At 40.5% G+C, this 26,671-nt stretch overlaps 2 protein-coding genes across 8 annotated transcripts in view; both read right to left on the reverse strand.

Moving 5' to 3' along the window:
* The window catches only part of CLCN4 (Cl-/H+ antiporter 4), a 36,187-nt gene extending 18,902 nt beyond the window's left edge, over positions 1-17,285 (reverse strand). Inside the window, exons 1-4 of one of the 4 annotated variants that reach the window (XM_019622319.3) lie at positions 14,591-16,140; positions 7,447-7,535; positions 3,840-3,991; positions 3,394-3,493 (exon numbers count right to left, since the gene is read on the reverse strand). In XM_019622319.3, the coding sequence (XP_019477864.1) occupies positions 3,394-3,493; positions 3,840-3,983 (244 nt within the window). In that variant the 5' untranslated portion in view covers positions 3,984-3,991; positions 7,447-7,535; positions 14,591-16,140. Of the gene's footprint in view, positions 1-208; positions 458-3,393; positions 3,494-3,839; positions 3,992-7,446; positions 7,536-14,590; positions 16,141-17,201 lie in introns of those variants that run through there. The other 3 variants (XM_003203097.5, XM_010726640.4, XM_010726655.4) reach the window with 3 other exon arrangements.
* A 625-nt stretch (positions 17,286-17,910) lies between these two features.
* WWC3 (WWC family member 3) overlaps positions 17,911-26,671 on the reverse strand; it is a 97,556-nt gene continuing 88,795 nt past the window's right edge. For 3 of the 4 annotated variants that reach the window (XM_085212438.1, XM_085212434.1, XM_085212419.1), the window contains exons 19-23: positions 26,233-26,397; positions 24,781-24,873; positions 22,773-23,003; positions 21,955-22,082; positions 17,911-20,306 (exon numbers count right to left, since the gene is read on the reverse strand). In XM_085212438.1, the coding sequence (XP_085068564.1) occupies positions 20,240-20,306; positions 21,955-22,082; positions 22,773-23,003; positions 24,781-24,873; positions 26,233-26,397 (684 nt within the window). In that variant the 3' untranslated portion in view covers positions 17,911-20,239. The remainder of the gene's footprint in view (positions 20,307-21,954; positions 22,083-22,772; positions 23,004-24,780; positions 24,874-26,232; positions 26,398-26,671) is intronic. The other variant, XM_085212426.1, reaches the window with a different exon arrangement.

The following is a 26,671-nucleotide window of genomic DNA, read 5'->3' on the forward strand; positions in this document are numbered from 1 at the left end:
TTCTTGTCCCAAGACAGCAACCTTTTAAAGGATGGTTTCAGTGCAAAAACAATACGGATGCCAAATTTTGACTTATGAACTTAATGGAATCAGACTCTTGATGTCTACATTCATTACCAATCCGAACGCATAGATTAAAATTACTCTTTAAATTCTCTCTTTGTGGACGTAAACCCTATTTAAGTTTTCTCCCAGTAACTCCACGGACCTACAGCGACATCCAGTGGACAGAAGACGCGTAAATTTCACGTGGTGTGACCCCAAGGGAAACATTGCTTTTCCAGTGTATTTTGTCGGTGAATTTCAGCGATATTAAAATATTTTGGAAAAGGTAATGGATCGTCTTTATAGTTTCAACACTTTTATTTTTCCGGTTCCTGCTAAGTATCCAATAAGCTGAAGGAGGAGGTGTGGAAGGCTTGCTCTTTTTTTTCCCTTAGGAGTCAGTTCATTTGACCTGTAAATAAAGTTTCTGCTTTTTATTTCTGTGAAATAAGAAGAAAATAATAACAAGAATAATAAAATTCAAATAATTCAGGCATGCACAACCTGCTTTTTATTCATAGAACCAAAAATAATGACATCCACAAGGCTTTATACATGAGCATATTTTCTCAGCGTCTTAGGAAGAGTACCTGTCACCAGGCAAACTCAACTACATTAGCAGTGTAGAATTTTTGTTGTAACAGAAGAGTATGAAGAACTATACACAGAATCATAGAATCACTAAGGTTGGAAAAGTCCTCTAAGATCATTTAGTCCAATCACCAACCCATCACACTGCACCCACTAACCAAATCCTTCAGTGCCACATCCACATGTTTCTTGAACACCTCCAGGGACAGTGACTCCACCACCTCTCTGGGCAGCCTGTGCCACTGCCTCACCACTCTTTCTGAGAAGAATTTTTCCTAATATCCAACCTGAACCTCTCTTGGCCTTTACTTAAGGCCTTTACTTCTCATCACATACCAGACAAGACCACAAACAGGCTGCAGGAGTTGTGATGCCTGTAACAGTGATTTTCTTTGTAGGCCTTGGCTTTCTCTTGTACTCTCTTTCCATTTCCCCATATTTCTTTGGAAATGATGAAATACGTTTTTAGACGAGTAGAAACCATCATGTTATAACATCAGCATGCATAACTCTGGGATAAAGTAAACTCTAAATTCTTCTCCAATTTTCTGAAACTTTCAGGAAATAGCACAAAGAATTCTCAGCCCTTGAGCATAAGCACCCAATGCTGTGCCTCTTACATCTGTTGGTGGACATTTATCATTCTCTATTGTCACTCCAATCTTTGTAATTCATATAATCCATAATCAAACAATTTAATATTAATGCTACCTAGTAGAAGGTGCAAATGAAGGAAGCTTTTGAATGTTTTTCCCCTAATCAAGTGAATAACAGAGTAGGAAAATAACATTCAGTTCTCTAACACAAGCTTCCATGCACCTCTGTGCCTCTAAGAAAATGTGCGTAATTATATACTGAAGTAATCCCTTTTGCTACATGGAATCCACATAAAGAGGAAAATGCTGTGATTTACTACGCATATTTTACAGAGAAAATCACAAGAGGAAAAGACCAGTGCCTGCAGGATAATAGTACAATAGTTACTGATTAATAAGCCCAGTGACCAGAACTAGATTTTATCCAAGTTCTAAATCTTTGCAACTTCAAGTGAAATTAATGGAAGTTGCAGAGTGCTCAGCAACCCAGAAAGTCAATCCTTTAACTGTAAAGCTAGACATCTTAACATTGCTGTCTAGACATGTCACTGCAAAACTGCAATATAGCATATGTTTATTTCCATATTTTTCCATCAAAGGAACTGAATTTGGTCCCCTGGTCTATACATCCTCCACCTGGAATGAAAAATTTAAGCTAACTTTAAACTCCTGGGCCTGAATAACTTTTCCAAGTGCCTTTGGAAATACGTGGAGGCTCCTGCCATCCCCTTCCCCAAAAGTCCCACCTTGCTGGCCTCTGTCCCCACCAAGGCTGTGGCAGGGGCACAGTCCCCTCATGCCCTGGATAATACTGCTGCTGCTTTCCCCCTCCTCACCATCCCCTGTTCTTGCCCTTGGCAGTGCCTCAATTCAGCTGCCCAAGAGCTGCCCCACAGCCATGCAGCTGAGCCAAGGCTTCATCTTTGACAGGCACAGAGTACATGTATCATTCCAAGAGCAGACAAAGTCTACAGCTTGGATCATGAACATGCAGATAATTTTTTCTCTTGCTGATTCACAAGTCAATTAAAAAACAATTAAAAAAACAATTTAAAAACAGACTAATCTCTACTCTTTGTGGTAAAACGTACTGTTCTGCACTTGTGTCATCACAAAGTTTGCAGAAGTTAATGCACCTCAGTTCCAGCTTACCCTTGACCTGTATGAGCGTTAGAGCTTTAATGGAGGTTATCAGTTCTGGGTTTCAATAACCTTGCGGCTGCCGGAACGAGCTTTCATTGTGATCTGGAACTGAAACAAACCTTGCACTTTTTCTTTCTTCCCATCTCATTCACCCATCAAAACTACTGTGGAAACATGTATACAACAGAACCATTTGCCAAAATGTCACTTCATCAGTGTTTTCTCAAGACCTTCCCCAGCACTTCTAAAACACCTAAACAGCTACAATAAATGTGTTAAGTTGGCAGATAGCAGAAAAGAGATTTACACTGCTTGGAAATTGCGAAGCTTTGCATTGTGATTCTACCAAGCACTGTCACACCAGAGCACCCTGGCATCACTGGAAAAATACAAAAAAATGATAGCTGTTTCAACTTCGTAATAGAAGTAGAGCTTTTCACATTGGAAGATGTGCTATTGTGTGCAAAAGACAAGAGCAATTCGAGCAATTAATGAATTTGCCATCTGAGTTCAAACAGGCTGTGAAATGTAATATCTGTCTGGCTTGAAAGCAAATGCAGAACTAAGTTTGAAATTGTATTTTCCCTTCATGCATATATAAAAAGATAACCAAGTGGATATAATGATTTACAAAGCTCCCTCTTGACTGTATACGGCCAACATTTTATTTCCCCACATGACAACATCTACTTGCAGAATGCAGTTAAGTGAAGACAGGGAAAAAAAATCTACAATAAAACTGGCTAGTTTGAATTGAAGACTCAGAAAGTGCAATTGAGAGTAAAGTACTTACATTCTTATTTTCAAAGAAAATCTCTCTATAGATTAATGGTGTTTTTTCCAAGTCAGCACTCAACAGGAGTGCTTTTATTAAATATTATAACTGCAAGGATACGTAACTATTTTTTTTAGCTTGAAACATTAGTGAACAGAGAACAAAGTAAAGGGAGAAACAAATGGTACTGCAGCAAATTTGGGTGAGGTGGTTCCAGGAAAAAGTAATGTAACACACACATACCTGCCAGTAGTCCTATGAGAAGCATTACAACCCATCCTGACCAGGCATCCAGCAAACTCTTGATGAATTCCCATATGGATTCCTTACTTTTGTTTGTAATCTGAAACAATATGTACATTGAGTTGTGTTTTTGATTCAGGCTAGCACAGCTTTAGTGCATAATGGCAAAACAAAAAAAAAATTAATCCACTCAAAAGTAGGTTAAAAATTCTTCTACTCTCTACTCCCTCCAGTCCCAACCATACTTCAGAGATGCTCTGCTATAAATTGCAGAAAACACTTCCACATTTACAAACTCAGGATATATCAAACCTATATTTTTATAAGTTCTCCGCAAATGATACTGCAAAGTAGGAATTAAGAGCATTGGAAAACTGCTGCTTTTTCTCACGACTGAGATGGCCATAACTCAGGGTCTGTGACACACCAAATCCAGCTGCCATTACCTTCCTGTGGCGGTCAGTGTCACGTGATTTCTCTCGCAGCCAGTCAATAGTGTGGAAATCTTCATAAGTCCCAACATCAGGAAAAGGCTCATCCAGAAAATCCATCAGGTTGCCAGAACCATTCATTTCTCCTGCATTAACCATATTAGGGTCTGTATATAGAGGGGAAAACAAGTTTTTCAGTAAATTCATGCAGCTTTGCCAGACATGTCAGATTCAAGTTTTCCAAAATCCTTCCACAAACCACAAACTCAAGAAAACATGGCTCAGCAATTTTAGTGGACACTTAATGAAGTCTATGCATTATCACTAGGAAAAGTATACTGCTGAAGACCACTTTAAGAGCTTGACAAATTCTTAAAAAGCAACACAAAAAAGCGTAGTGCCCAAGTGTAGAAATACCACCTTTTTTTGCAAATAGTGCCCCAAAACCCAGGATGGTTCTGCTTCTTCTGCAAAGTTAAATGCTTATCACATGCTGGAAGAAGTGCCCTACCTGCACTGTGAGGTTACGGAGAAGATGAAGTTACTAGCTCAGAAGACAAATGATAATACACTAAAATTTACCATTTATCATTCATCTGCGTTTTCAGGCTGCTTCAGAAATGAAAGCAGAGAACCATCCATGCCCATTGTCCTGAAGCCTCAGAAACTATACCTACTTCAGGAAGGTATAGTTGACACTGTCTCCCATAGCATTATCCTGGAGAATGTGGCAACATACAGCTTGGACAGTTGTACTCTTCACTGAATAAAAGACTGGCTGGATGACTGACACAGTGAGAGGTGGTGAATGGAGCTCAATCCAGATGGCGACAGGTCATGAGCAATGTTCTTCAGGGGTCAATATTGGGACCTGTCCTGTTTAATATCTTTATTGACAAACTGGACAAGGGGATTGGGTGCATTCTCAGTATGTTCCCAGACAACACCAAAGTGGGAGGAAGTGTTGATCTGCCTGGGGGTAGGAAGGCCCTACAGAAGGATGTGGGTTGGTTGGATTGCTGGGCTGAGGCCATACGTATGAGGTACAACAAGACCAAGTGCCTTCAGTACTGTGTTCATTTTTGGGTCCCTCACTACAGGAAAGACATTGACACCCTGGAGTATGTCCAGAGAAGGGCAACACAGCCCTTCTCTGCAAAGGAGCACAAGTCTTATGAGGAGTAGTTGATTGGGATTGATTGTTCAGCCTGGAGAAGAGGAGGCTCAGCAAAGATGTTATTGCTCTACTGTGAGATTATAGCAAGGAAAGGAGGTTATAGCAAGGTGAGGGTTGGCCTCTTCTCCCAGGTAGTGTGTAATCTCCAGTGATAGGATGGGAGGTAATGGAATATTAGGAAAAATTCTTCTCAGAAAGAATGGTGAGGAAGTGGCACAGGCTGCTCAGGAAAGTGGTGGACTCACTGTGCCTGGAGGTGTTCAAGAAATGTGTGGATGTGGCACTGAGGGATGTGGTTAGTGGGTATGGTGGGGCTGGAATTACAACTGGGCTCGTTGATCTTAAAGGGTCTTTTCCAACCTTAGTGATTCTACGAGATACTCATCAGCACAGAATGAAGTTACCTTGTAACTACTGTACCTCTCTTTCCCATAGAGACCTCAGAAACATTTGGCTATACGCAAGGACTGCCTCCTTTACAGGGTCAAGTCCCAAAGCAGTTACTGATACATCAGGATACAGAAAAGGTTGTCACCATTCCCAACATAAGGAATTAGTAGCAAGAGAGTCTTTTAAATAAGTATTGTTGGCACACAGGATTCAACCAACTTAATTTCATCCATCCAAATGAATTTGGTGTCTAGACTGTAAGAACTACCTAAGCTGCCTCTGGAGACAGAGAAGAATGTGTTGCTCTAAAGAGTGATATACTGTCATTCATCCTAAAATAAGTGTTTGGGTAATAGGGTCTCCTGGAGAGTATTACAATTTGCAACCTGAAAAGGCAAACATAAAAATAATAATAAAATAGTGGAAAACGGCAACAGTTTATTAGGCTACTGTCACCTCACAAGGGAAAAAACAACACACACACAAGAAAATATACAAGAAAACTAGTGGCAAATGCAGACTTTGAGTCTTACAGAACTGACTCTGCAGAGCCAGTAATCCCTTGACAGACACACAAGTAATTTTTGCAGGCATGGATGAAGCTAGTGCAGCACTAAAAACTGCAATCTACATTCCTCCTTCAGATATGGAGACAGTGATTTTACGTGCAGAATTCAGATCTTTGAAGCAGTGAGGAAATCTCTCAATTCTGTCATTAGAACAGGGAAAAATATGGCAGATGAGCTTTAAATCAAACATCCATGCACTCTGCTGCTGAGCTCAGCCTGCTTTATTTACTGCCTTTTTTTCCACACATTACCCTTTTTCAACTGTTTTCTTTGAATCCTATCCATTTAATCTTTTGCCCCAGTGTTGACTCCAGGGATATAACAAGCATGAATACTCAGCTCCACCAGTGTCTATTTCTTTGCACTCCACTGAGTAGGAGGACTTCTTTGGACTACACAGCCAATGTGCTCAGTCCAAGCAGCTGAGAAAAACATTATCTTACAGCAAACAGCAGATCACCATTATAACTCTGTAGAAGTCCTTTTAAGTGTGCAAACTGAGTATGCTTGCCTTCAGGAGAATCAAGCAGGGCAGTTTCAGTCTGGGGAAGGTGGCCAAATGCAGAGCAGGTGTCCCATGTGGTGCTGCAGAGCACAAATAAGAAGCCACAAGATGGAAGTGGTTAAAAAGAGGAGTGACAGTTGAAAATAGCAGTACTTAGCAAAGCAGATGAGAGCATGCTCCTGCACTAGTAAGGAAAATGAGAGTCCGAAGGTAGGATGCTGCAGCTGACATCAAAGAGCTGAAGCTGCAAGTGGTCTCAGGTTCAGCATCTTGTAAACCATGGCTGGGGGCTGAAATGGAAATGAAGCTGGAATGAAGAGAATAGTCAGTGCTATTATTTTGTAGCACACAGATCATTTCCTTCGATCTACTCTTCCTATACCGTGAAGAAGTACCTGTAAGGGACACGCAGTCCAGACTGCTTGCCTGAACCCAGGCAATCCTGCTGCTTTATAAAAAATGTCTGGAAACTATTGTGTTGAAAGAGTTGGCAAGTTCTCCTTAATGCTACAAGAAAGTTACCCAATATGCTAGTTATATCACATAAAAAATAGCTTCTTAAGTATGCTGTCAATGCCTGGCACGTGACGGTTTTGTGATGGATAATACCAGGCCAGACCACAGGTATGTGAGTAATTACAATCTTAGCCTGAATCTATCCCAAACATAAGTGCTGTGCAGCATGCCCAGGGACACAATGAAGTGCTAGAGACTGCAGGGCCACAGGAGACTCAGAAAACAAACTCTGAATTCTAGATAATGTTCTAGAATCTAGAAATTGCAACTAGATGGATGATTATCTGCCTGAAACTCCATGCCAGCTGCCATGCTTTTGAATGCGGAGATGTGATGTCAGATTAGACAAAACCCAATTCGGGCTCCAACACTTTTAATTGAGTTGCATAGAGATCCCACAGTTCTTACGTGCTGGCACCATTAAGTACCACTGTCTTTCTCCTTATTGGCAATTATTTATCTCACCTTTCTGAGGCACCTGAAACAGTCTCCAAAGCTTCTTTCAGGATGGGTTAACTTGTCCTCTAGAGGTTCTTGCAGAGATCTTTCCATTCCTGCTAGCAAAACTACAGCATTACGCTAACAATTTAATTATGGATATTTTAATTTAATACACAAATGTTAAGGGCAAATGAATGTCATCCAAACCTAGACCGTAGTCAGGTGCACAGTAGCAATCCACTCTAATGACAGCAAAAGTACAAATACTCAGAATGTGTGTTGTCTCATCTAGCATCACAAATCTGCACTAGACTCTGGACACTAGAATCTAAACTCCTTTTGTAGCTGATGAGAGATAAACGCTATTCATAGGCAACTTATCTCACGTATTTGAGACATTTACTTTATTATGAGATGATAGATTGTTCCCTGTAAGTGACAGTTTCTGTTCACAGATCACAGAGACATCAGAAGTAGCCATTATTGCCTCATTAATTTGAAAGAAACATTGCAATATCACTGCATACAGAATTAATAATAAATGCAACTCTTAGCCACTCCTAATACCCAAAAATTTGGATACTCCAACAAAACCTATATACATGGAAAAGTGTTCACTGAGTGACTCTTGGATATGCAAGTTGTCCCTTTGTAGTTCCATGTCTCAGATGTCGTTGCTGTCCTTTCAACTACTTTTCCAGATGCTGATGAAACAATTTGTGCAGCAGCAAATGTTTCCTGCTTAGTCCCCTATTCTTTTCTAATAATTTTTGGCATTCATTTTGCTTAGGACATGCATGCAAAATTTTCCCTGAGCAATCTGCTGTAACTCCAGGATGTACTCCATGAGAGGCAGAAACCCATCATTCTGTGGGATCTTAGGGTCATTACCCCCATCATTTTGTCTTTACTGACCTTGAATCACATCTGCCATTTCATTCCCTGTGATTCAGCACAGAAAGAATCTTCTTCAGCTCTTTATTACTGAATAGCTTAATATATCTACAACTGGAAGTTTTAATCAATATTCTGCTCTATCAACTGTAAACTGATTCTTGATAAAAGCTGTATGAAGAAACAAATCTATTGGAACCAATAAACTTGTGAAGTGTTGCATGAGAGGAGATGGAGGCAAGGATCAAAAGTACAGCTCAACTATTAGTCCATAGGACTTGATATTGGTAAAAACCAGATAATTTTTAAGTAATCTCTGAAACATCCCATATAAAGAAAGCAATGCATGGATTACTGCAGACAGTCTGCAGAAGCCACAGTGAGCTGGCTGGTGGGCTGGGAACATGTCCAGGAGCACAACAGGTACCATATAGACTATAAGCATAAGTCTATTCTGTTATATTTAGTCTTTTTTCAATTTATTTTTATTTTTATTTTTTCAGTAGTACTGTGATATGTAAGGTCATGCTTTTTTTCTGCAGGTCCCACAGTGAGTAAACTCATCTTGTGATTCAAATTAGCTGTACAATACAGAGTAGCTTGGAGCTACGTTTTATAGAAAAGCGATAAATTAGATTTATAATAGAAATGCTGACAACCTCTGAACTAAATGTAAAAGCCACAGCTAGGAGGAGCTGTCTCAGTGAACTGACATTGTAGGTATTACATTAAGTGCCTGATTTGATCTGAAATACACTTGACATGGCAATCACAGTCCAAAACATCCCATGGTTCAAAGAAGCTGAAAAGTACACTGATGGGAAACAACAAGCTGAACAGTCATCAAAGGAAAAGTCCTGGCCCTTGCCTATTGCTACTAGATGTGCTACAGTCTCCTCATCCTGTTTTCTGTTTTAATTGGACACAACAACAGTACATTTTGAAACGCATTTCTAACAAGTTTCAAGTTACTTTTAACAGATCACAGTTACTGAATTATTCCAACACGTACAGTATTTCTAGCAGATGAACGTTCCCCTATATACTTTCATCTTTATGCTGTTTTACGCTGTAAAAGTAGCAGCGTGGAGTTTGCTATGTGAAAAACAACCGCGCAAACAGCAAAGCACACCTCTGTCAATGACTCCTCTGCTGTAGCATGAAGAAGTGGATGTGGCAAGAGGCTGGCAGGAGAAAGCAGAACCCTAAATGCCTGCTGCAAGTTTCCCAATCTGTATTTGTTTGGAGTGATTTTTCCTGGGCATGTGAAAATCTCCAGGACTTATTTTTCTTAGGATCCGATTATGAACAGTGCAGTCTTACTCGTTTACCAGCTGACAATCATATAGAATGATAGATGAATTGCCACTTTCTGTGCTTGATTTTAGTACTGAAAGTTCCTAGTATTGAGTGCTCAAAGAAACCTAGCATAGTGCTCCAGCCTCATGGCCAGCCATACTCCTTGCCACGAACTGCTCGGTGTGACCTGCTGAGAACAAGTAACTCATCTGGAGAGCTGAGTGCCATGCTGACAGCAGGTCATTACTGCACCAGCAGAGTGAGCTGGAGAAGTCAGCATTCAGAAAGAGCCATAAGAGGATGAGGCTGAGGCCCACAATGCAGGAGAAGGGTCCCAGATTAGAGCACAGTCACACCAAAGGCCTTCAGCATTGGCTGGCAGGAGAAAATAGGCTTGATAGAACAGGGTGTCAGCACGTACAGGCATTATGAAGTTGCCTTGAAATACATGAAAGAAAAGTACAGCAAGATTACTAGGGGCAAATATGCCTTTTGGGGAGTGGTGAGAGCACAAGTTTTATTTAGTTGGGAACCAAAAATGCCAAGGGGGATAGATGCAATTCCACCTCCATCCCCTGCCACATAGAAGATGACCTAGAAACAGCACATCCTACAAGACATAGAAGGAGGTAAATCATCACCTAATAGCATCTTACAAAAAAGAGGTTCAGAGGCAGGCTGAACCGTGAGTTAAATGTGCAGTTTTCTTCAGTCTGAAAAATATCCATGAGCGATATAAGGGTATTCACCTTGAGAGCCTCAGATTAAACAAGGTGATCCCTTTATTGACCTTCTGCCTTAACAATGGTGCTTAAAAAACACTGGAATGGCCTAGGATCAGAGCAAGGACTCCTTGAAAAATAAGAAAATGCTGAACTCAGTCACAGGCTTTTCTGGAAACATAATGTGCCATTAAAAAAAAAAAAAAAAAGTACAGAGCAGTTAAACTGGGAAAATAAAGATGGATAATGGATAATAAAATTGGCAAATCCCCTTCTTACAGTTCAAGGATTAATGGCTTGGTCCCAGTATATGAGTAAACCGTGCTGTGAAACCCTGCCATCTCCCGCAGCACAAACACAGGCAGACTGCCATATCTGGAACATAAATTTAAAACACTGCAGCACGTTACTGTATGGCCCCATCACCACACATTAAGGAGCTTTCTGCTGTGGTAGCATGGGCAAGCTACATACAGTCAATTTTGGGTGCGTGGCTTTACCCTGAGTAACCTCTATGGAAAAAACGATGAAGCCGCAGCCAAACTCAGAAAGCACAGGGCAGCAGATCACAGGGGAGAGGGCCTGGGAGGTAGAGGGGGGAAAATATTTGGGATAAGTGGTGGAAAACTGAAGCACAAAAGTCTCCTCCAGACTGAACCACAGTCTCCGAACACTGCCTTCAGCCGCTGCACGTGCTAAGGGTACGATCACAGCAGCAACATGGGAGCAGGCCTGGAGCACAGGGGACGCAAAGCCTGGGGCCCAGGGTGCAGGGCAGCATGGCCTGTTTGGAAGCCTGGGCACCCCATGCGTCCCACAGCTGGTGGGAGCTGTAACAAATAGCTGAGGTACCTCGCCCTTATGGTAGGGGATGTAGCAGCCACAGCAGAGCTAGGCCTGCTGCTCTTAACCTCCTGAGAAGCCTCTAGGCCATGGCACTAATCCTCAGCACTGGAGGCCTGAGCATCCAGCACAACCAAGTTCCCTCCCAGAGTAGGTCTCCCTCTGGAGGCAAGTTCCTTTGGTATGAAACATCACGTGTCTGGTCTCCACTCAAAGTTTCTTGGAAAATTTGAGCAAAATTAGTTCAGCTGCTGAGTTATGTCAGGAAGGGAGGGGGGCTAGGGGGAACCTAATTCTTTCCCGAAAATGTCAAGTGGAATGTTTGCACTCACATCGCTCAAAATGGACTCCATTGTGAAGAGAAATACTGCTGAACATACTTCTGTTATTTCCAGCAAGCCTTAACAGTCCCCCCAGTAGTTGCTAGCATTGATGTCGGGGCTGCAGAAACGGCACAAGCAAAGTGTTGTTATGGAACATAAGTGGTCTGAATTTCTCAAACCAAGCTGAAAAACCTTTATTAAAGGATGTCCCTCTGCTGACATCCCACCAGCACCACGAGCCCTGCACACAACAACCCAGCATACCTTGATTTTTTGAAGAAGTATCTCCTTCTCCAGAAATATTCAGAACTCACCTGGATGCTTTCCTGTGCAACCGACTGCAGAGAACCTGCCTCAGCAGTGGGTGATGTCCCAAGAAGTTTGTTTGGTTTACAGCACTGCCCTTTGTTTCCTCAGTCAGAAAATGATAGTATTAACAGAAATAAATTGGTTTCCAGGAAAAAATATATATTCGAAGAGAGCTGCATTTTTACTCCTAAAAAGCCGTTCCCTTAAATGGTGCATTTAACAGCATTAAATAAACCTCTCACTGAAAACATTTTTAAGCTCTCAGCTTAAAATAAAGCTGGTAAACCTGCAGTGGAAAAGCCATTAATGTGTTCTGCCATGTCACTTCTTGTGATTTGAGTGGAGGCAGTGAGTCACTCCAATGCAGATGGAGGTTTGTGTTTTTCCGAGAGGGCACTGGTTTGTATGGCAGCGTTTGCTGCTGGTGGGCTGCGCGCTTACAGAACGGTGACTTCATACCTCCAAGTTCCCCCACCTGCAAGATGGAGAAAAGCCGCCCTTGTTATAATGTTTGAGAGCAGCATGTTAGAAGTGCTTTAGGAACAGCAACCTGAAGGAAACCTGCCAGCCTTCCTCTGTTAGCATCAGCTGCAGGTCATATGTGATTGTTGGTTCTTCTGGTCTAGAGAGGAAGAAATCTGAGCAAACCCAGAACCTTCTGTGTATGTATGTATATGTGCTGAGAAAAGCGTTAGACTCCTCATCTATTACCTGTCCCAGTTTTCCTGCCTGTTTGCTCCACGCAGACCATCCAACACCATCCCTGGGACCCTCTCCAGTCCTGCTTTAGAAGACTCAGGCTGCTGCCTCCCTTGGCAAGGGGATGGGCACTACCAGAAGCCAGATGGAGCAGTGCCTGAGTGAAACACAACATGCCTGGGCAAGCACAGCCTTCTGACCAGTACTATTTCCAGGGTTGCCATTTTATAAAAAATAGCTGTTAAAAGACTTGAGTCCTTCAATTTCAGAGTTGCCCCAGCATGCGTGTAGACTGATACCTTGTCCATTGTTGCACAAAAAAGCCTTGACTCAAATCAGGAGCCCAGGAGAACAACTGCTTTATACGTATTTCCATACAGCACTCAGATATGATCAGGGGTGGTGAACAAAACACATTATGTCTGTAACACTGGTGTGTGGCAGCTGAGGGGTTATGTGCTTCATGAGGGCAAAGGGCCATGTCCCTGCATGCATGGCAAGCAGGAACCGAACTTGGTGCACTCCTAATGCTAGCAAGAATTGAGCCAGCACTTCTGATGCTTCAGAGCAAGTTAAAAGAGGAAATTCAGCACTGGTGCCATCAGAATACAGCCTTCTATCTCATCAAAAGACAGGCTTGTATTTCTACTGCTTTTGAGGCTTGATCTTGAAAAAGCAAAGATTCTATTTGAAGAAATAATAAAAAAGGCTTTCTGTTTCTAAAAACTGCTGTCTTCATTGGTTCCAGTGTTTCACTGCTACTGCTGTTCGCTTTGTTTTCCATATTTCTGACACAACCGCATGCCTTATTACCTGAGACTGGAATGTACCTCCCTCCAGGATGTGCAGCCTACACACCAACACTGGAGATGCAAAATCTCCCCAGGTGTTTGGCTTTGACCTGAGACATGTCACACTTCTATATTTCTCAGTGATGGGGAAAAAAAAGTACTTGAACAGAGAGGAGTATTTTCAGGAATAAGAGAACATTCTGCATGCTGTGACTGACATGCCACCTGTCTGCCCGTCCTCTATGGAGTTGCAGCTGAGTCATCCTCCGTTCTCTTTCAAGAGCACACGTTTATTCATCAGAATTCTTAATGCAAAAATAAACAAGCACAGTTTTACTTCTCTGACTAGTATGAATTCAAACACAAGTTTAGCTTCTTGCTTCTACCATTCTACCATTTGTATTAAGGACAATAATAATACAATGCAAATAAAAAGCCAAAACACGTTTAAAAATACATCTGGAATTTTTTTAAAAAGGTCATGAAAGCCACCCACTACAAATTTGTGTCTTCATATATTTGTATTGTAGGAAAAGAAAACAGACTCTGGACTTTGCCACAGAAATACCTCTGTCCAAAAAATCCGTTCAGAGGGGATTTTTCAGCCTTTTGAGCAGCTTGTGTAAGAGCTGAAAATCTGCTTGTCATCTTCTATATCCTTTCTGGAGTATTATTTTCCCAGTTTATGTTGGATGACAAATGATACCTATCCTATACTACAGCAGATCATGCAGGAAACCTGTCAGACTGTGTACTTGCAAACCACGTCAGCAAAAATTAATGAAGGAAAAACCTCTTTCCCCAAATACATCTGCTAACCCCCTAAGCAAGTTAATCCTCGTATCCTTTTTAAGCTCAGACATCTCTCTCTACACCAACTTCCTTTAGGCAGCCTTTAGGGTGAGAAAAAGCCCACAGCAATAAGCCACAAAACTGCAATGCAACGAAAACAGTGCTGCTGCTCCCTCCTCTCTCTGCACGGCTACATGATGATGGCTGCTCCCTCAAACTGAGCTCAGCAGACACATGAAGGTGCCATATCGAAACGCGGAGACAAAAGGCCTTCCTCAGCTTTAAGGCTCCAGCTGGCAGCCTTTCTGCTGGAGATGTCAGCCGGAAGAGCAGCACACAGCAGTAAGCAGCCTCTGCAGCTGCAAGCCCTCTGCTCGCAAAGAATCTGTTCTGCCTTCATTTCTAGCAGCAACTCTGCCTTCACGGAGCCGGAGCTGCAGGATGGCAGCGCAAAACATCTGGCACGCTAATTTGTTGAAGAATTAATGTTGCTTACCTGCAATTCAACATCATTTAGCCCAGTCCCAAAGATTTCGAAAGCATCCTTTCTTTAGTGGTATGGCTGCAAAGCACTGATGTCATGGGGAGGAAGCAGTAACAATCATGTGACTGCATCCTCCGTCTATAGAATATCTGATAGGAGACTGGGCAGAGAGACAGAGCGAGCTGTAATCCTGCAGGATTACACTGCAAGCTTCTTTATCCTTCCCTACCTATTCTGGAGCACTGCAATACCTGGTGCTTTTCTTTCCCCTTCACCTGAGAAGTGGTTGTTTTTTTCTTTATAGAGAGTTCATGAATTCTGCTGCAACAGCAGTAACAAACACATTTTTCATGAGGAAAAAGAATAGACTGTGTACAAATTAAGATGCATTCCTACCCACTCTCCAGCAGCACCCAGGTGTTGTAATTATCCTATTTCATCTTTTTGAAATATGTAGTCACAGTGGCCTGGACGTTAGACAAACAAATTCCACCATCCCTTGCATTTTTCCCTATCCTCACACTCCATTTCATGCTTAGCAAATTTATTAACCCTTCATAGTCAAGCTTTGCAAAATGACCCCAGAGGCTTAGTCCCTAACATTACCTTCAACCTCCACCCTGCTCACCCATTAAATCACCCCACTTTCAGCCTTCTGCCTTTTCATCAGGGAAACCATTGCTGCTTGAAAGATCCCCTCTTCCATGCCAGCCTCTTTTTCCTTCAAAACTTCGGCTTAAATCCTCCTCTCAAATATTTCAACACTAGAACATCATAAAATGTTTAATTCAAATGCAGTGATTATCTTTTATCATTTTGCTCAACCGTGCATTATATGTCAGCATTGTTTTGTTGCATTTTGTTCTGCTATTATTATACCCTGCAATGTATTCAGGCTCTATAGCAAAATAACAATGTTGAAAGTTGATGGTACAGATGTTGCACCCCTCATGAGGATCATGCTGTGCAATGCAGGGTTATTACTATTCAAGAAGACAGCATACGAACACTCGTGCATGAAACCTTATTTCAGGACACGTACCTTGCAACTTGGTTCACCTTATCCAAACACTGCACAGACTGCTGTACACTTGAGGGCATTCAAGGGTGTGTTTTGTATTATCAGGCAGATGCACAGGTAGGCAGAGGAAGACCTTGTCCAGGCACACATGATAATACCCATGAGTAACTGAAGACACACGCATGGTTTCCACCTCAAAGGGTGAGGAGTACAGTTCCAGAAGGTCTTTTTGTCCCAGTGTGTTTTGACAAATCCTTGGGGATACTCTAAGCAGACAGCCCGGCCCAACAAAGCAAGTCAGTTGGTACCAGAGTGCACAAAATCTTTTCAGAATGGCTCCACAGCTCCACCAGATCTTGTCTGCAAACCAGAGGAAGTTCCTGAATTCCCTGTTTCCCATATGGATTCCACAAACAGAAGCCACATTTTCAATTTTATTATGAAACCTGAGCACTTCACTTGCTTCACCTGAAATTCCTACAGCCTTCTGGAACAAGGAGCATGCCTTTAGAAGAGAGATTTGATTATGCCCTTTAGTAGCACAGATCACATTCCTCTATTGTTCGTGCATCACTAACAGCTGCAGATCTACTATAATCACATCAGGAAAGTGGAGAAAAGTGAAAGGCCTAACTTCTTGCCAGTGTCTGTTATTTGTGCTCATTAGAAGCAAAATTAATAAGCCAGTTGAATTCTGTGGAGGAAGTTAAACACTAGCACTTAATTTTTTTCCTTGATAATTTATCTGCAATTTTCCATGATCACTTTATGAGAGAGCATAGGGAAAACAGCAAGCAGCAATGAATTAGTCAGATGCAACCATAAATATTTAGGAACTTTTGTGTCATAAGACACATAACACAAATACCATGTCCTAGACACAAAATAGCCTCCTTTTTCTTCCTTGATAGACTTTCCTAAATTCCCTTCCCAGTTTTCCTCATCTTCCTTCAGGTGAACTCACCGAGTCTTTTGCTGAATGCATATTTCCACTTGGATAGTCTTGCTGTCATAAGGACAGAATACCTAACTTACTATAGAATATGTCATTCTATAACCCAGATTCTATTTCCAAGAAGATTTTAATTTCCAAGAATGCTGAGATGTTCCAAAGTGCAAGCAAGTCACTTAGCTGATACATAGGGAGATTCCAAAACCAAATCAATTTCATGCTTTGGTATTTTCTTCCAATCTTAGTGAGTAGTCTCAGGAAAAGGGAAATAAGTGTTCATATGCTGTTTTGGAAACAAACAAACAAACAAACAAACAAACAAACAAAACTTCCTTTTGCTAGCTTGCAGTTTCTGAAGTCCCTCTGTAAATATATTTTTATTCTCATAGTCCTATGACTCTACTGTTAGAAAAGAAATGGGATCCAAAACAAGCAGTAAAACACTCTCCTCCCTAAAAACACAATTCAAATCATAGTTTTGCATCATGCTGAAAATGGACAAAAAACACGTAGTTCATCTAACTCCTAAAAAAACATTTGCTCTTTTTATATAGCACTTACCTTGAAGTTTTGCAAAGCACTCACAAGAATCACAGCAAGAAATATATACGAGACTTAATTCTTATATCAGAAGATCCATAGCAACCTACCCATTACAGCTTTTGTAGTTGATCCTGATGGTAGCGAGACACTTGGTATTCCAGATGACTATTTCAAGCAGACCACTTTAAAAATAGCCTAAACTCCGTCATACCCTTAACGCCTTGCAAATACTGCACAGAGAAAGGTGTCCTATGTCAGTACTTCCATTCTGACTGTGCTCCTGCAGCTCAGGGTCGTAGAGAGCAACTACAACAACAAAAAGGGTCTTTCTACAAATATTAAGGTGGAAAGCAGCAGTAAAATTCAGCCTAAAAATGTTAATGTGTGTTCTTTTGAGTGGTTTCAAGATAGGGACTGGCCATAAACTAAGATACTACAGGAATAACAGTATCAACTTATTTCAAATACAAATCCACCAAGTAAGAAATTCTGCTAGGAAAAAAAAAAAAGACAACTCAGTGTGTGGTAGAGGAGCCACCCAGGAATTCGGATTATTCAACCATGAGCTTTAGATACAGGTGTCAACTCACTGTAAGTAGTAACCACATAGGAAAACATATCTGTCATTCTTTACGCTCTGCATCCATTTCAGGTCTTCAGTAACCTCTCTAGAATCTCTGAATTCACAGATTTCCTCTTTTTTTTATTTGAAAGCATTCACTGTTACGCAAATATACAATGTCTTTATGAAAGGATCACAAATGTGGTAAATATAAACCCCTGAAACAATGTCGTCTTCTGTGGCATTAAACGAAATTCTATTTGTTTATGGCAACTTATTTTATTTTGTAGAAGAAATACTTTCAAATAATACAAAAATGACACAATCATACAGAACTGTGACAAAAACAAGAGAGATGAATACTGAATATGATAACTCATTACCACATCAAGACAGAACTCATTACAGTAGTCAGAATCACAGACTCACGAGATAAACTGATGACGTCTCACAGCGCGGTCACTAATTAAAAACACCAACAGAACCCCCTAACAGAGAAGCCACCAGACATCGTCCCTTTGTTATATGGTCAGAGATCAATTCAGGGTGGGGGGCAGGTTCCTAACCCAGCCCTTGCACAAAGTGGGTCTAACACAACCAGGCTGTCCTGGACCATACCCAATCAAGTCCTCGATCCCTCCATGGACAGAAAGCTCATAACCTCTCTGGGCAACCGCTTCCAGTGTTCAGACACTGTCATGAGAACACGGTGTTGTCTATTCTTAGCACAAAGCAAGTATTTCTGGAAGTACTGCATGGTAACTTAGGATAAATATTACTATGAAAGGGCCTCCACTGATTATGAGACATGAAATTCTGACCAACTGATCATTTCAAGTAACAAGCACTTGAAAGCTTGCTGTCCCTAGACTTTTACCCAAACACTAACAACTTCTTATGTGATTTACTTGTTTTTTATCTGTATAGTTTCTTAAGTACTAGTTTAACTGTCTTAGCTAATCATCCTCATTGAGCAATGACTGAGATTTAACTCCCCATGTCCAATACCTGTGGCCTCAGATTGAGCAAATAAGAAGCAATTCAGCTTCACTTTCAGGCTTTCCTTACTTTTGACACACTTACAGAATACAAGCTCTTGATACTCACAAAGAATGCTTGCAAAATATTATAAAGTACTCCCACTGATAAAAGGCTTTCACGAGTCTGCTTAGTTTCTGACTGCTGCTGCTTTGGTTTCCTGGCATAAAAATTTGAAGCCAATTTGACGTGGGCACATCCCCTTGATGAAAAGAGAGCATGATACTTTTTATAGGCAATTCTAGCAATTTGCAAAGTTAGTCTTGTGTTGGGCACCTCTTTTTGTAGGTAATGCATAATTAGAAAAATACAAGAAGCTCTATTATAGTAGCTTAGTAAAGAAGTATTTTTACATACTTGCAGGATGCAAGGACACAAAACTGGCATTCTCGGGAATGCAGAGCGACAGTCTTTCATGACAATGCACAAGTAAAATTATTTTTACCAGATCTCAGCTCACCCAACCAGCAATCAAGTGAGCTATATCTTCCAGAATTATAACTTCTTCCTGGAAAGTGTCATCACTGTTCAAAAGAACTCACATGCAGTAACCTCAAAGCATATCCTTTAGAAAGAATACGTGTTTAAGCACCTTTCCTTACTGCAACTGCTTTCTGAAATCAGCACGTATTCCTGAATCAGGTTAGAATCTTGAAACTGTAGGAATTGCTATATCCCTTTAGCAGTTTAGCTAGCTCACAGAGCTCTCTTAACTCCCTTTCCCTTAAACAGCAAAACAAAGATCTGTCACCCTTTTCCTTCCTCCGTTTAAATTGAGCATCTAGTTAAGAATATAAAGATATTTTAGAGACAACCGAAATGAAAACATTCTATTAGTGCACAGTAAGAACATGCAAACGAATTCTGCAGTGTTTAACGCCGTTTCTAATCACTGTTAAACACGCTGCAGGTGATAATATTTTGCTATGACACAGACGGTGCTAAAGGATACAATGTACATAATAAGCTACAGATAATAAAGCTGAAAAAAAGTGACAATTTTAGAACACAGTATTTTCATTTCAGGTATCAGAAACAAAACCAGCTCAATGGTTCCATTCTACTGTATGACAAATACTGAAGAACAAAATTTCAGTCTTAAAATACATCTTAAAGTAGGTATTTTCCTTCAAGGAAAAAAGGCACTATAAATAAATTACACTACAGTGAATTTGCCTGAACTCACTTTGTTTCTGTCTTCCAGCCTTTAAGTCAAATAAAACAGCATAAAAACTGTACACGCTCTTAACAGGATAGTCGATCTTTTATAAAATAAGTTGTCTTCAGAGATGTCAATTTCACAACAAGGAAAAACCAAGCCTTGTTGCAGTCGCTATTATAAAATATATATATGTATATATATTTATATATATGTTTTTGTTTACTTTTACTTTTTTTCCTTTTTTTATTTTTTACAAAACGTGTATATTAGCTTTTGCACTTTTGTTTGTTTGCTCTTTTTTTTTTTTTTTAAAGAAACTTGGCTAATCTAATAACTTCATTAAAATAAAAGCGATAAATACTTCATGTTTACAATGCAACATGTCATACATCATCAGCCGGCAGAGGAGGTATGTTAATCCTTGGTCTTGTAAAAAATGCTATCTTCTCTCTGTGATCAAAAAAGATGAAAAGAAGTCAGATGTACGTCATAGAATCATAGAATCATAGGATGGCCTGGGCTGAAAAGGACCTCAAAGATCATCTAGTTTCAACCCCCCTGCTATGTGCAGGGTCGTCAACAGAATTACACAGAATCCCAGAGTCAAAGAATGGCCAGGGTCGGAAGGAACCTCAAGGATCACAAATCTCCAACTCCCCTGCCACATGCAGGGCTACCAACCTCCCCATTTAATACTAGACCAGGCTGTCCAGAGCCCCATCCAACCTGGCCTTGAACACCTCCAGGGACGGGGCATCCACAACCTCTCTGGGCAGCCTGTTCCAGCACCTCACCACTCTCTCAGTAAAGAACTTCCCTCTGATATCCAACCTAAATCTTTTCCTTCCCTGTCCTGCTTTTCCCAACCCCTTACAATAACCATTTCTTTACTCATTTACTTATTATTTCTTACTTCTTATACACCGACCTCAGGGCTTACTTGAGTACAAGTAACTTACAAAAAACCCTCACCGTATACTTTTGGAAGCACTCCCCTGAACACAACTAGCAGTTTTGAAAATTTAGGTGGAAACTTTATAGAACTGGACATCAATTACAGTTCACTCTAAAAAGGTTTCATAGGATGTAAGTCCTCCCTGCAATGCAAAGTTCACCTTTGACATTTTGCAATAATGTCTACAATAATTACAACGAAGACAACGTTAAGATTCATCCTGCTTCTCTATTAGGCAAACAGTATATGCTGTAAAATAACTGTCAGAAGAAATGGATGTGTGCACATAAGGTGCAAGAATTTATACCATCAAATTATCCTTCACTTCATTTACCTCATTTTTATCAATTTCCCATATCAATTTATAAGCACAAAAATTCAGTCATTACCAGAAACAAATGATGTGAAAACAACCCTTAAATTTCCATTCTTCTTAATTCCTCTCCACATCTGTGAGAAAGACTTTTCCCTTTCCAATAATAGAAAATGGACAAGTTTTCTGCTTAAGTATCCCTCATAAACAAATTCTAAAAAATCTGAACATTGTGTAAAACATCATGTAAAATTGCTGCTGATCTTCCCCCCATGTCTACACCCACCCTAAAAATATTTTTAACAATTAATGCTAAATTCTTCCTGTGAAGTGAACACTGCTTATACACAAACTAAACCTAGGAGAGGACACACACTACATGAACACAGATGAACAGGAACCAAAGCCCAAAGAAAAGGCTCAGGAGAAAGCTGGAAGATTATTGAGCAATTTTCAGAGAAACAGTGTCTCTCATAATGTATATGCATGACACTAAACAAACTATTCAGGCCTAGAGGACAGCACTGAAGAGCTGAGAAATTGTTTCAACTTAACAGAAGCTAGGCTAAATTGAAAGAATCACCCAAGGTATGCTGTATGCACTTGAAGACTTTTTTCCTCACATGTTTTAGAGCTGTAACACTGTAATTTTACCTTAACCTTGCCTCTTTGCACTACAAGTAATTCATAGGAAACTTCATGTGCTCAAATCACTACGTGGTTAGAAATTGCTGGCTATATTCAAGATACACAGAATTTGAGCTAACTGCTTTGGAGAGCTTTAACTTCTGTAATGAACTGTTGTTATATCAGTGCACATTATCACTCACCTAAAAGTCTGCACCTGAATAGGCTCCTTCTGGTTTTTCCCACGCAACTGGTATATTTCTTTTGATGCTTTCTTTAGCATCTTTTCAGCTGCTTGCTCCTGGTGATGTTCAAATTTGGTCTGCCGTGTCTGAAAATGAGACAAAGAATATAATGCTAATAATTATAATGTGAATCAACATAACAGAAAAATACTCAGGTTTACATGATGGATTGTTTCCAATCACCAGAGTAAAACCACTCCACTACATTGTCTGAAACAGCTGAACATCTAAGAACTATAAATGCAAGAGATTAACGGTACTATTTAATTTCATAATGTTCTTCACAAAGGTATGCGTTAAATTAAAAATATCTACTGCACATTACTCTCAAGTAAGACCTCAAAATGAAGCTAGGCTCACCCTGCTTCTGACAACCAACGGCTGTTTTGTTTGTTGTAATGCTTCTTACATTTATTTTCTTTCCCCAAGAAGAGGAAAAATACTTAAGGAACATTTCAAATACTTCTAAAAAGTGAAATATCAAATTAGCGAAGTTTCTTTCAGTAATGAAGCTGCTAAAGTTCCAACCATAAAATATCTAAAAGAAAGTTACATTCTCCAGTAATTGTCTTCAAACAAACACGCAGTTGGGTAGCAATCAATGCAATTGTTTTCATTGTGGTAACTTCAAGAACACAGAGGCAACATGAATTATTTGAATTTCTGTAATAAGTGAATAAATAAATAAACAAGTTCTTTAAAGAAGTTCTTACAATCAAGAATTTTTGAAATGAAATCTTTCTAAACAAGTTGAGTGCTACTTCATGTTAGCTTACCTGCCTCTCTGCTTCCTTCAACAAATTTCGGAATCGCTCATCCCGAAGGACCCAATGGGGCAGATCTGTCTGCCCCCTGAGCTGGGCATCTTCCAGACGCTGTCTCAACTCCCGTAAGACACATATCTCCTCGTTCAGCTGTCTCTGTCTAGTTCTGGATGCCTGGAGATCCAGCTCCAGGTCTAATGATGTCCTTGCCATAAGCTCAGCCAAAGACGATCTGCAGGACTGCTGAGTTATCAGGATTCAAATACAATTCACAGTACATTATTCTCAACATGGTGCAGTGGTATATTTTTAGGTACATAATGCATACATTTTATGTATGTACTTTACACAAAGTTTTTCTTGATGCAAAGATTTGGGGAGATTATCTATACCCTACAGTGAAATGTTAACTAGTTGTAATGTGTTTTTTTCTGTACAATACACAACTTTTTTCAATTAATACTCTTTACTACATTCCTTTACAGTCTACTTTTGGCTTATAAATATTTAACTAATTTAATTTATAAACTAAACTCTTGTGTAATAAAAATAAGCAAAGGCATACTATATGAAATACCCATAACTGAATAACAATGACAGAAAACAACATACTGAGCATTAGATTCACCTCAAAGGAATTTACTCGGTATTAGTTTTAAAATATACTCTAAATCAAAATGGAAGGCACAGTCAGCTACCTACATATACCAGCAAGAAATCAGTATCTGCTTACCAGGCTAAACTGTAAGCCATTTATCAACACTGTATTAACTTCCTACATGCCCTTTTATACCCACTTGCTCTGCATGGTGGGTGGAGAAAGAACTTAAGCTATTAGAATCATAGAATGGCTTGGGTTGGAAGGGACCTTGAAGTCTACCCAGCCCCAACCCCTGCCATGGACAGAGCTGTCCCTCACCAGCTCAGGTTGCCCATGCCCCTCCAACCTGGCTCTGAGCGCCTCCAGGGATTGGGCATCCACAATCTCACCCCAAAACACACACACACACACACACACACACAAAAAAAAACTACAAACATTTTTCTTGTTTATAAGCTCCCTTCAAGTATAGGAAGGCCACAATAAAGTCTCCCTGGAGCCTTCTCTTCTCAAGGCTGAACAAGTCCAGCTCCATCAGCCTTTTTTTTATAGAAGAGGAGGTCCAGCCTTTTGAGCATCCCTCTGGCTCTTCCTGAGCATCCCTCTGGCTCTTCCTGGGACTTGCTCCAACAGCTCATCCTTCCTATAGTAGGGCCCTCAGGTCTGGATGCAGTACTTAAGATGGGGCCTCACGATGACAGAGTGGAACAGGACATTCAGCTCTGATCTCTGCTGATGATTCCTCCTTTGATGCAGCCCAGGATACAATTGGATTTTCAGGCTGCAAATGCACACTGTTGGCTCACATCAAATTTTTCACCCATCAGAACTCCCAAGTCCTTCTCTGCAGTGCTGCTCTCAAGGAATCCTTTTGCCAGTCTGAACACGTACCTGGGACTGCCCCAACCCAAATGCAATACCTTGCACTTGGCCTTGTTAGAATTCATTGAATTCTCATGGGCCCACCTTTCAAGCCTGTCCAGATCCCCTTAGTTCCTGAAACCTCACACGCTACTGTTGGGCCTCAAACACTACTGTATGCTAGGCTGCATGGCAGGGGAGCAGGATGTTTTCCCATCATTCATACATACCTCTGTGGGCCTGCATTCTGTATCATAAACTAGACTTTAGAAATTTAATGAAGTTTACATCTAAATCAATACAAATCTAGTGCCAGTTAACAAAGTTTTGTCTGTCATACCTTGTGTTTTCCTCAACAATCGTTCACAATAATGTTTTACTTTCCTATGTCTACTGTTCAGATTAAAACAAAACAAACAACCAAAACAAACAGAAAGCAACCTTGCCACTACTGATTGCATTATAGAAGTCTTGCATGTTTCCTAAAAAGATCAGAACATATATGCTTATGTGTAGAAGTATCATGAAGCAACCTGAAAACTTATTTCCCAGCCATACCTGCTTATACCGAAGAGTACGCCTCTCCAGTGTATTCCGGACAAATGGTGATTTCCTTGGCAGAGTCGAGCTGTCACTGTCACTGCGATATAGCTGAATAGAAAAGATATTGAATATAAAACTTGCTAACATCTACATTCAGAAATCAGGAATCTTTTTTTCTTTTTAATTTTATTACAAAACAAAAACACTGAAATTGTGTAGTTTTAAGCAAATGATTTTTTTTTTCCATTTTCAATCACAAATTTGCCTTTAGTTATTTATTAAAAAGAAACATATATAATAGAGCTCATATTGAAAATGTGTAGTCCACAAACGCACTGTATGCAACATAAATAACAGGGCTAAGTCAAGAAGATTCATAGAATCATAGAACGGCCTGGGTTGAAAAGGACCACAATGATCACCTAGTTTCAACCCCCCTGCTATGTACAGGGTCACCAACCACTAGATTAGGCTGCCCAGAGCCACATCCAGCCTGGCCTTGAATGCCTCCAGGGATGGGGCATCCACAAGCTCCTTGGGCAACCTGTTCCAGTGCGTCACCACCCTCTGGGTGAAAAACTTCCTCCTAATATCTAACCTAAACCTCCCCTGTCTCAGTTTAAATCCATTCCCCCTTGTCCTATCACTATCCACCCTTGTAAACAGCCGTTCCCCTTCCTGCTTATATGCTCCCTTCAAATACTGGAAGGCCATTATGAGGTCTCCCAGCTGCCTTCTCTTATCCAAGCTAAGCAGTTCCCTCAACCTTTTCTCATAGGAGACGTGCTCCAGCACTCTGATCATCTTAGTGCCCTCCTCTGGACCTGCTCTAAGAGCTCTACATCCTTCCCGTACTGAGGGCCCCAGGCCTGGACGCAGTACTCCAGATGGGGCCTCACAAGAGCTGAGCAGAAAGGGACAATCAGCTCCCTCTTCCTGCTGGTCATCACTTTTTTAATGCAGCCCAGAACACAGTTGGCCTTCTGAGCTGCAAGCGCACATTGCCAGCTCACATCCAGCTTCTCGATTCTTGGCTTAAAAATTGTAACAGCATTTTCAAGCTCAAGCTCTCAGGAAAGCTACTTAGGAAAGACTGCAAATAAAGTCATGTGCATTCCACCAATATACAAAATCAATACTGATATAGCAATCTGCAATATTGAGAAACAACTCCTTAAAATGAATCACTAGCTCAGCATCACAGGTTGCCAAGTAAAGGAGCTTAAGATTTAAGTTATGGTGGGTTTTTTAATTTTAGGAGAACTAAATTCAGGTTTAAACTCTTACAATCAGGAACGAAGAGACTTTTTCCCCCCACCTCAATGTTTATAACCAATGAAACATTCATTAGCATCAAAAAATAGTATATGTTTCTTGTAATTCAAGTTTTAAGAAGAAATTATCACAACCACACAAAATACTCATGTGAAGGCGTCTCCTCCTGTCTTCTTTTTAAGCTTTACTCACTCTGCAAACGTATTGACTTCGTGCTCCAGGTGAGAAGGTTTGGGAACGAACAATTGTGCTGCTGCGAACAAAAGCAGAACCCCGTGGCCTGCGGCTAGTTCTCTCTTTTGGAAGGATAGCAACTTCTTCAGGAAACAGATCCTCAGTATTAGTTTCTTTATCCACCTAAAATTATAATGAAAGAATTTTTAAATTTTTTTCTTTTTTTTTTCTTCCCCTTTCCCTTTATTTCAACAACATCAATAGTAAACGATTTGCCCTGTTAGCTACGATAAAGTTTTAATGAGCCCTGAGAACAGGGAATGAAGCACCTCACTGTCAGTAGTTTTAAAATTATGTCATTCAAAATTGTAAGATCACTTTTCAGAAGCCTTTCCTGGAACAGTAAAAATTATAAGATGCAATCATAATGTGAATCATAGTTGTAGAAGACAAAGAC

This window comes from Meleagris gallopavo, chromosome 1 (genome assembly GCF_905368555.1).
Source record: "Meleagris gallopavo chromosome 1, MGAL_WU_HG_1.1, whole genome shotgun sequence".
NCBI classification, from domain to species: Eukaryota; Metazoa; Chordata; class Aves; order Galliformes; family Phasianidae; genus Meleagris; species Meleagris gallopavo.